The sequence below is a fragment of the Benincasa hispida genome, unplaced genomic scaffold, assembly GCF_009727055.1.
Source record: "Benincasa hispida cultivar B227 unplaced genomic scaffold, ASM972705v1 Contig393, whole genome shotgun sequence".
Classification (NCBI taxonomy): domain Eukaryota; kingdom Viridiplantae; phylum Streptophyta; class Magnoliopsida; order Cucurbitales; family Cucurbitaceae; genus Benincasa; species Benincasa hispida.
The window spans coordinates 63,498-75,176 of NW_024064830.1; the positions used below are offsets into that span (position 1 = coordinate 63,498).

Genomic DNA, 11,679 nt, shown 5'->3' on the forward strand with positions numbered 1-11,679 from the left:
TATAAATTTATTGTATTAAAGTTTTTTCTTAACGAAAAAGAAATAAGAATGGTAATGAGACAAAGGTAAGTGAAAATTTCAAGTGCACCACACAAAAGAAATTAGCCGACGTGTCAATTATTAATCCAATTTAATAAATTAAGTCCACTTAGTAGTTTATAGTGTGGTGCATAAATTATTTTCAAGCAAACACATGTGAAGATTCTTTTATTCTTTTCCTTTTCTATTTAATAATTCTCAATTAAGCTTATAAATTTACATATTAAAAACAATTGACTTCTATTCAAAATTTTCAGCTCAAACATAGTCTTCAATTAAGAACAAAAAAATTTGTGATAAGAAAATAGAAATTAATTAATGACGGAAAGAAACTACAAGACAACTAACCACATAAAAGATGAAAAAGTTGCACTAAAAATGAAAAAAAAAAAAGTGAAAAAGTGAAAAAGTTTTTGTCAAAAAAAAAAAAAAAAACCTTGAATCTTATGCGCTTTGCTTAGGCAAAGAGATCTTCATTCTTTCCCAAATTTCACGGCTCAAACTTAATTAGTGGAGAATCTTTGTTTAGACGAAAAATGGGAGAGTGAATGCATCTCGTTATATAACACTGTTCATGATAGAGACTTCACTTCACTAGGATGACCATAGGTAACATGACTTCAATCCTGAGTGAGTTGGGAACTCCTGCCATTAAGGGCAGTCCTTTTATTTGTATGGGTGCGTGTGGCTAGATCGCCGATTCAAACCTACCATTTTAGGGATTTGTCTGATTTGGGAGTGATGACATGCAGAAATGCATGTCATCTTAGGTCTTTTACTTAGAATTATGAAGGTTGTTAAGTAGAATATGCGGCAATCATGCTAGGAATTCACGAGAAAGTGAGCTTGCGTCGATCAACATGATGAATCTCGACTAACCCGTTATTATGCGTTATTATGCATTGAGATTGAAAATGAGGTATATTCTTTATCTTTGTTTAGTGTTCTTCGTTTTATTTATTTTTGTCATTATTAAATCATTATATATAAACAAAGATATGTATATGCAAATTTACCTATTCATAAATAGAAGTTAAAATTGGTTGATCATAGGTAAGAGATTATAGGGTTTGTAATGATTCAAACATGTTTACCTATGATGAACAGTTTAAACTTTTATTTAATAGTTAAATAACTTGAGATGAAGTTTTATTTTGTTTCATTAAAAAATTTAAGATTTTTTTAACAAAGAATTAACCCTTTAAATGAAGGTTTAGTAAGAGGTAAGAAAAAAATAATTATTTTTTCAAAAAATCATTTCATTGGGATTTTTTTCTTCTAAAAAGAAAATTGAACGGAATCAATTATCAATTTCCTTAAGAAATCTTGCTCTTATCCCTACAAAATTAAATGAAAATTTCATAAAGATAGTTCTGGGAAGTCATCTCATCCCATCCCTATCCGTGGATATTTCTATTTGAATATTAGCACATATCTAAAAGCGGATTAATGGACTATGAATTTGAATTTTCAAAATTGACTCAAGTGGTAAGATCAAGATTTTAACTATTGAAGGATGGAATAAAAGAGAGAGATTGCATTGGTTGATTTAGATACCAAAAAAATCATATCATATATAATCAACAAAATTTAATGAACATATATAATTAATATAATTTTTGCATCCAATTACATAAATATGAATAACAATAATAATACTAATCAAAACAAATCATTTATCTGCTCCCTGCAGATAATGATATATAATTGGGATTAAAATTCCCACCATGAGACACTCCCGATTAACTTCTTCAAAGATGATCAAACTTCATGAAGAATCATATCATCAAATGATTCCCTCAAAAAAACACCCAATTTTCTCTGCAAATCCCAACTGCCTTTTCTGATCTTTTTCTGTTTGTTTGGTTGCATAGAAAAAAGAAAAATTCCATCTTTGAAGAAGAAATATCCTTCCCCACAAAAAAAAAAAGATATTAAAATCTTAATAATAAACAATCCTACAATTCTTTTCTTCTTAGCTTGTTCTTCTTCCATCGAGAACCCAAGCCCCAATTTTCCTTCTTTGAATCCTTCCATTCTTTTGATTTTTTTTTTCTTTTTTTAATTTCTTCTTCATGCAACACATCCTAATCCCTTTGCTTCGGACCCTTTCATGATTCTCAAACGTTTGCACGACGACATAAACATTCTGTAAATCAAAAACCCATATAAAATGTCAGATCAATTTCAAACAAAATTAAAATTTTTAAGCAATTTTCCAATAATTTTGAAAAGTAATAATAATAAATAAGAACTTACTCCCATGGAACGTCTCCGACCAGCATCCAATCACCATCTTTATCTTCATAAGTTGGAACATATTCAGATCCTTTATACCCTTCTCTCTCCGAGTATTCACCTAAAGAAATAAAATATATATATATATATATATGTTATTACTTAATTATCTCAATGAAAATTTGATAAAAAAAAAAAAAAAAGATTAAAGGTTTATGTTGGAAAATTAATTTAAAATATGATTCATACCTACGGTGAATTTGAACATGTCTTCTAAAGTTTGGAGGAGTTCAGGGTATCCTTTGTATAAACTGACATCAATTTTTCTCAAGTAAGGAGCTCCATCCATGCTTACTTTCACATAATTTCCACTACTCTCCGGCGCCGCCGTTACCGCCGCCGTCTTCTTCCCTTGAAGAATGTTCCTTCTGAATGACTGAACCGGTGGCCATCCCACAATTTGAGCCCTAGAATTACATGCCCAAAAGGATAAAATTAATAACCAATAATCTAATTAATTATTATTAATAATTAAAAGTAAATAAAAAGAATGTAATATTTATTAAAACATACTTGGAGGGAGGTGGGGTTTCAAGAGTGGAATCAGAGGAAACGGTAATATTTGATCCAGATGAGCTCTGGTTGGATTCTGGTAATAATAATGATCTTTTGTTGTTGTTGGTGATGCTTCTGAGAGATTGAGGTTGTTCTTGTGATTTACTGTCGTCGACGCCGGGTGGTCCAAGGCGGAGCTCCGTCGCATCGAGGTTTAACCCAGTTTCAAACGCCATTGGTTCCAAATTTTGAGTTAAAGTTAGAGTTTTTTTCTTCCTTTCTTTCTTTCAAAGGAATGGAATGAGATTTGGTGGAAGGGGAGGTGGGGAGTGGTTGTATTTTTATAGACAAGGCATAAAAGCAAAAGGGTATTTTATTTATAGAAAAAATAATTAATAAAATAGAAGTTTTTGGGTTTGAATTGAGGACAAAGGTAAAGGAAGCTGTCGGTAGCAACGGCAGCAACTTTGAGGCAAAGTGTCTGTGAAGAGAGGGGACAAGAGTGGGACACGAGGAAATTGGGGAAGTGAAAATGGAGGGTTCAGATTTGTTTAGCTGGATGAGTGAGGAGAGATCTGGAGCGTTGGATTGTAGGGCATCCCCACGTGAATGGGGTCCACATGCACTTCCATGTGGGACACCAACCCCTTTCCTACTGCCTACCATTAAACCAATTACTCTCTCTCTTTTTTCCTAATTTAATTCACGTTTAAGGTGTCGCTTTTATTGGAAAACTACACTATTCTTTACATTTATCATTCTTTTTCTTAATTCAAACAATATTATTTATGTATCTAAAGTTACTTTTGGTCTTTGGAATTTGGTTCCTTCCTTCTTCTTTACTTCATTACTAATTTTTATTTATTAATATTTCTTTTTACCAAAAGGGTTAGTTTAAGATATAATTCTCAATATGATCACTTTATCCTTATAAATTGATCTAGAGAAATATTATTATTTCGAATTTTGAGAAATCTTGGAGGAAAGTTTTTAGGTGGGAAGGGAGAATTTTAGTGAATAATATAGCACTATTGATAAGGGGGTGGACATGGAAAATCTCTCACTAAATCACGTATCTAATTGAGTCATGACATGATAGGAGAAATTCAATTTGAATTCGGTATTTGGTGGCTTACGAATAATTTAAACATATTTTATCTTCATTCACATGCTTCCTAAGAAAGCTCCCATAAGATCATCCAATCTAGAATTATCCAAACTAAACATGCTTAATTTTAGAAATTTTATGATTTTACCATGAAAAATGATAGTACAACTTATTGGTATAAGTAGTAGATGTCAAGTCTTTTACCCATACTTAGATTATCTTTCTTATTTGAATGTGATTTTAGTTCATTTATTTATCCATCTTAAACTTGAGTGTTACAAATATTAGTATACGATAGCAATTTATCACGATTTATCATTGATATTTTACTATATTGGTTCATTTTCCTTTATATTGGTTCACGATTTATCATTGGTTCATTTATTTATCCATCTATATATTGGTTCATTTTCTTTTATTTAAAAACTGCATTTTTTAAATGATAATTTTTAAAAGAATGTTGATATAGATGGAGGCCACTAATATAGTGTAGTAGTGTGTAAAATTAAAATTGAATAGTGGATCATATGAAATAAAGTAATATTTGATTAGACAAAAGGACGTGAAAGAAAACACATGAGTATGAGGAATGATCCATGAAGCATCACGAACAGAGAAAGAGAGGATAATTAGAGCGAAACTTCTCATTCTGAATGAACAAAAATCTCAATAAATTTTTTGGATATTATTTATGGAATTCATAGGAAGAAAATAATTTTTTTTAAAAAAAAAACAAAAATAAAAATAGAGGTTGAGGTTTGACGAGTTGTCTGGTAATTACATTAAATGTTTTGCATGTGGTAGGGGAAAGGAAAAAGGCTGTCTTAATCTCATTTTCCCTAATGGGCCGACATGCCGCGACCTCCTATTGCCCCTTTTTCACTTCTTACTATTTCCTAATTCCTTTTTAGTTTATACTAAAACTTGATGAACTATATATATATTATATATATATTCATTAAGAAAAACAAATTAGTTTTTTGTTTTGATCAATAATTTGACTATAAATAACTAAAATTTTGCTGGGTCCTTAAAATATTGATTACTAAAAAAAATTAGGGTTTGAATAAGAGTATTTATTGAAGAAACAAAAAAAAAAAAAGATGATTAAATAAGTCCTCAACAAATTAAAATGAAGTATTATAAATTAAAGGTGATATAGATGCTAATCCAACTACTAATCCTAGAAGGCCATTATTGTTTTTCAATTATTTTTTTAAAAATGCTGTGCAATCCAAATAGACATAAAGAATCTAATTGAAAGAGATTGGGTACAAAATGGAATTTGATTATTATGATATTGAAGTTAGATTGGAGTTTACACCTACTGTTGGCCTCATCATTGTTCATGATCAATATAATTTTAAGCTTATATAATTAAAAAAAAAAAATACACAGTTTAATTACTTTTCAAATACTGTTATACATTAAAGGAGGAAAAAAAAAGGTTAATTTTTTTTATAATATTATTTGTTCCTTTTTCTTTTAGATGAACCTTTTTTTTTAACCCTTTAATTTCCTTCTTTTTCTCTTTGCTTTAAAAAAGGGGAAACAAAGGGAATGAAAAGACACAGCTTTATTACAAATGGAATTGGGGCAGGTTTTTGCCATTAATAAATCAAACAAACTTATTTACAAATCTCTAAGCTGTTTCACCATTGTTGGGTAAGGGCAGATCTGTCATTAGCTTCTTTGAGAGACTTGAGAAAAGGAGAAAAGAAAAAGAAAGAAAAATTTTGTGGCAAAGCAAGAATGAAGAGCAACCATCAAATTTAATTTTATACCTTTACACCTGTGTGGAAGCTGAGCCAAAAGCTTGGCACTTCCTCAAAACAGAAGATCCTAATTATGAATTAGATTTTGGTCAATTTTTGAAGGTTGGAATTGATTTGACTTGTCATTATTTAGGGTTTGCTAGTTAGGTTTGGGCAGACTTTCCTTGATCCATCACTTTGGATGTACTCAAATTTATGTACCTAGTGATCCATAATTTTGATATTTCACATCTTATAATAGGTTGAGATTATTTCATAAATATAATATCTTCCTAGGTTTATGAATCTTGAATTGAATGGTTTGAAATGTTTGAGGAAGCTTTCAATGGTGTAACTGCAAATAATATTTTGTCTATAATCTATATTTTTTAGAGATATTTTATGTTTCTTGTGTACAATATAAGAATTTTGGAATAATTTTGAAGGAGAAATCAAGGGTTTTAATCGGTTTATTTAGTTCAAATGTCTAGTGAAGATTTAAATTATAAATCTTTTAGTTGATAATATATATTTTAACTGGTTAAATTATTATTCAAGTCAACAAATGTGTGTAATGGATTAGAATCTACCTTTGGATTGGTGCAAATATTATTGAAATCAATATGCAAGGAAAGTCTTAAGTTAGATAATAACGTAATTATAGATATATAAGTAATGGTTAATAATATCTTTATTGGTATAAGATTTTCTTGTATGAATTAATTAAAAACTAGCATAGTCGTGAGGAGTTGTGTCATCATCTTAAATTTTTGAGTTCAACAATGATTGTACATAATATCAGAGTAGGAGGTCATATTTGGTATGTTAATGATCATTTTGTGAAAGTATAAATTAAATTAAATTTTTAGTAACACAACGTAATTTAGAGCCTGTTTGGATTGATGAAAGAAAAAATATATTTTTTTAAAGTCAGTTTTATTTATTTATTTTATAAAATAAAATATTTAAATACACTTTAAAAATGTTTCAAAAACTATTTTGAATAGTTGTTAAATGCTTCATTTTTTTTTCAAAATTAAACACAAGAAAAGTTAAATTAAACAGAAACCTTTAAACTTTCGATTAGGAAGTAATTTAACAACCAACACTATCAATATATACACACAATAATTTTCACAAATGTCAACATTACATGAACTTAGATACAAAATATATTATTTCTTTAACCCAAACAAACAAATATATAGTACAATATGGTTCAACTTAGTTCATCTTTTAACTTTGTATATATATTATTTTACACACAAACTCAAGTTTTTATGGAACTCCGAACCAAGCAACAAAAAGTTAAGACTTTTATCAACTCCATGTGTCAAACACTAGTGTTTTAATTAATTACTGTTTAATTATAATATAGTAGCTCAAATTACCTAGTTCATCAAAATCAAGAATTAACCCACTACAAGAAAAGAGAAAAGAGGGTACAAAATTGAGGAAGAAACCCAAGAAAAAGGGAGGAAAGAAATGTAAAAAGGGATAAGGATAGGTAGATTTAAGAGACAAAACACACATGGAAAGATGAGAAAAGCATGTGTTGTTGGAATATGCAAATAGTAAAACAAGAACAAGAACAAGAACAACAATCAACAGTGTCCTTCACCCCATTATAATTTTTTTTTTTTTTTTTTTTATTTTAAGAAAAATTGAATATTGATGTGTGGGACTTGAATGTTACAAGAACAGCTAGGTATGTTGTTTAATGGAATGGAGAGTTTGTGGGAAGGCCAAATTAAAGTGTGTATACATTTACATAACAATACAAAGAAAGAGGGAAGGCCAAAGGCATTATGTGAATAAGGCAAATCCCTTTTTAATTTCCAGCTCACATATAAAGTCGGTGTTCCTACCATCCTTTCTGGTTATGTCTTCTCTATGTCTTCTCTACCAAAAACAAGCTTAAAGCAATAGATGATTAAATATGTACCGACATTTACAACTAGATCAATCAACAACAATCTTTATAAATTCCTACTTTAAAAAAGCTTCAACCAATATCTTCTTTAGTCATGTCTTATATCTTTGCTTGTGTGTATTCCGTCCCTAATTAACCTATCTCCCTCCTACAAAAGCATCGTATAGGAAATATATGTATGTTATTCGCTTTGGGTTAGGCTCATGTAACTCAACATTAAGAAAGAAGTCGAGCTTATGTTTAGTAAGTGATTATTATGACATAAACAAAATAGATCAACAAAGAAATAAGAAATCAACACTCAGATTTACGTGGTTTTCTAATAATGTGTTAGAAAATTATTTCATTATCATTAAATAGTGATTTTAAGGTAAGGATTTATTGGATTCATATATAGAAGTTTTTTCATAAATAGACCAGACCCAATATTATACAAATGCTCAAAACTTTCCATATTTACTAATTTGTCTGCACGAAATAATTTGAATTTATTATATAATACATCAATTACTCTAGTAACCTTCCAATATTGCAATCTTTATTATTTCTAAAAATAGTGATAAAAGTACTGAAAAAGAAAAAAATTCCAAAAAATAACTTTCATGTCTGCATTATAATAGATGTTGATTTTTAACAATATGCAAAATAAAAAAAAAGAAAGAAAGAAAGAAAGAAGAAAATTCAATGTATGCAATTGATGGTTTAAAGTAATCTGAAAAATGAAATAATGTGTAAAAACAAAACATCTAAAGGAAAAAAAATATGCCAATATATCACCTATTTTAAACTAAAACAAAATAGGCTCAAAATAAAGTCCAAAATAAAAACTGAAATAGAAATCCTCGGTTTAGAGTACGTGGTCCGTCATCCAAAGCATCAGATAATAGATTTAAAGTATTTTATTAATAATTCTACTTATTTTAAAGGGTTACTTGCATAGATATCAACCTATAAATATTAGAGTTTATAAAACAAGGGAAAAGTAATTGCAAATATAGTACAAATTTAGGCCCAAATGTCTAAAAAGACCAAAAAGGGACATCCACCGATCTGGCCCATTTTCCAAAAGAAGCCATTTCGTGCAATCAATAAATGCCCAAATCACTCATAGCCATCAAAACTGTGCGACTATTTTCTTCCCTTCAATTTCGCTCCAAAATTCAAAAGGTACACCTCTTCTCTTCTTAAACTCTTTTCCTTTGTCTCTTCTTCTTCGATTCTGCGTCTCTTCTTCACTGATAGCCATCATTTGAAACTGTCTCACTAATTTAGGGCATGGTTCCTCTTCCGTTGATAGTAGTGATTTTGATTCTTCGATCGTCGTCTATTCCTACCAATATCTCTTCCAAAATCCTAAAATCAGTGTGAATAGTTTTGATTTCGATTTCAAATGATGTTTGTCTATATATTGTGCATTCTCCATCTTTTTTTGGGTTTTTTAGAGATTCATTTTGTATTAAGTCGATTAGTTAGTGAGATGCAGTAAATACTGATTCTTCTTCTACCGAACCTTCAATTTTAATCACAATCCATGATTTTACTGCTTCAATTTCAGTTTACATCGTATTTGGTGATTCTTTTCATGTTTCAAGTGTTTCACAAGTTTTGATTCTACATTTTGATCATTGTGATAGATTTTCTTTCTGAACAAAAAATGATTATGTGAAGTTCTTTGTACGGTGTTTGATTTGCTAATTTAGTTTGCAAGTAATCACGACTATTTTTTATGCATGTTGTTCCTGCCTTGTAATAATAGTATGTTGGTAGTTTGTTGATAGTATGCTATTTTAGGCTTTCTGGTATTTAGTATATTGCATGCAAACTAGAAAAATTTGATAACAACATAAGTGAGAGTCTTATACATCGTTATCAATGTTGAAGGATATCACTGAAATCTACTATCTTTATTTCCTATCTAAAGTTTGTTGATGGATTTATCTCTGCTTCCTATAGTATGAAGGTAATAAGTATGTTTTCTATACTACAACTTGATATCATTAGTTGGATATCAATAGTGATTCATTGATATCATTAGTTTGTTGATTATTTAATTAGGGCTATTGATTGGTATTACTGATAGCATCTTTAATTTGCTGATTGTTTAATTATGCTATCAACTTATATTTTTGATAGCTACTATCAGTAATATTCTTTTATTGCTATCACTAATAGTATCTATCACTGATAGTATCACTAAAAGTATATAACACTAGAAGGATATCATTGATACCATCTTTAAGTGATATCCCTAATAGGCTACTATCAATGATATGAAGGTAATGTTTCTGTAAAGTGATATAGTTGTTATTTGTTTTTAGTATAAATAGAGAAATAAAAGAGAAAATTATTGGAAGGATCAACATCAATATCTAGAAAAAAGTCCAAGAAGCTCAAGGTCCACAATCTAATGATATTTTTAAATGTATACATTTGTAGTTTCTTTTTTCTTATATTTATGTTGTTGTATAAAGAGGAAAATGTATTAATAGTTCCTAAAAGTAAATGGAGAAACCATTGAAAGTGAGCTTCTACATCACATTACAAGTCTTATCCAACATAGGAACTTTAGATGAGCTATCATTCTAACTATTTAGGGAAGGTCCTTTTGGTCACTTCTTGGACATGAAAATGAAAAAGGTGCTCATCCAACTCATATCACACCTGATTAGAAGGCAATGCTTGACTACAAAACAAAACATCTTGAACTTTTGATATAGAATGACACATTTTAGAATTTGACCTCAAAGAATTTTGTTTAATAACAGGTTTGAATTGTGATGAGTACTCTATAGATGGTTTTTATAATGAAAAAGAATCGATGGATAACACAATTAGGAACATCTTCTTTAACACAAATACTAAATTTGTAAAGAGAGAGCTTCAACCTACCTTTCTTCATCTTCAAAATTTTATCATTGTTATTTCCTTTATTTATTTATTTTTTATTAGCATGCTATCAATGATAGGAACTACCACTGATATTATGTTTTCAGTGGTAGCTTCTATCACTGATAACTAACTAATAACATATAAGGTATCGTTGATTTCAAGTTATCAATGATAACTTTTATCACTAATTTTGAGCTACTCGTGATAGCTTGTATCACTGATAGGAAGTTATTATAGATAAAAGCAATCAGTGACAACTTGAAATTCGTGATAGTTTCTATAAACATGCCATCAGGTAGTGATAGTATCACTGACATCTTTATTAATCTTTTAGTGTTTTGTTGCTACATTGGTTTCAATTGAAAAAGAATTACAATCAAACTATTTTGGGTATTTTGTGGAGCTGACAACAAAGGAGATGGAGATTGAAAAGGAAAAAGAAGGGAAACAAATATCAATTGGAAGAAAAAATTGCATCACTACAAGAAGGAATTGAAGAACTAAAAAAATGACAAGAACACATTAAGAAAGACATTCATGAAAAACACAAGGAGACGCTTGATATATCGAGCCACATAAAAGAATCTTTCAGTGATCAACTTCCACAAAAAGAAGAAGGTGGTGAAAAGCAATCTCAAGAATCTCTTGAGAAGAACAAAATACCATCATCTAGTTTGGAGCTTTTAGATGCAAGTTTGGAACTTATAGATGTTGGACGCAAAGAGGTAAAATTTATGATTATTTTATTTTATTTTATAAAGAAGTATAATAACAAAAATGATATATGCATGTAGACTAAAGCTGAAACTACTGAGGACAAGGAGGTTGAAGAAAATGAGGCTCAAGAAAATAAAGACAAGGAGGCTCAAGAAATGACCAACAGAAACAAGATAATGAAAATGTAAAAGTACAAGATGAAGAGAAAGATCTTGAAGATGAAGAAAAAGATCAGGAAGAAAAGGAGGATAAAGATAAAGAAAAGGAAGAGAACATAGATGAAGAAAATAGGAAAAAAAAAAGAATGATTGAAAGAAGGTAAATAATGATTGATTGATGTTTTGAAGTGTAGGATTATCGTGCTATCAGTGATTTCTTCTATAACTAATATCATACTATTAGTGATAGTCTCTAATCACTGGTAAAATACTATCCATGATAGCTTC

The 11,679-nt window shown here is 29.4% G+C and overlaps 1 protein-coding gene across 1 annotated transcript; it reads right to left on the reverse strand.

Moving 5' to 3' along the window:
- Nucleotides 1-1,612: 1,612 nt before the first annotated feature.
- On the reverse strand, nt 1,613-3,175 carry LOC120069420 (auxin-responsive protein IAA4-like). The gene is made up of 4 exons (XM_039021159.1): nt 2,851-3,175; nt 2,527-2,744; nt 2,299-2,398; nt 1,613-2,188 (listed from the first exon to the last, which is right to left on the reverse strand). Exons 1-4 carry the CDS (start codon nt 3,066-3,068, stop codon nt 2,113-2,115), a joined length of 612 nt encoding a protein of 203 aa, XP_038877087.1. The 5' UTR covers nt 3,069-3,175; the 3' UTR covers nt 1,613-2,112.
- Between the last annotated feature and the right edge of the window lie 8,504 nt (nt 3,176-11,679).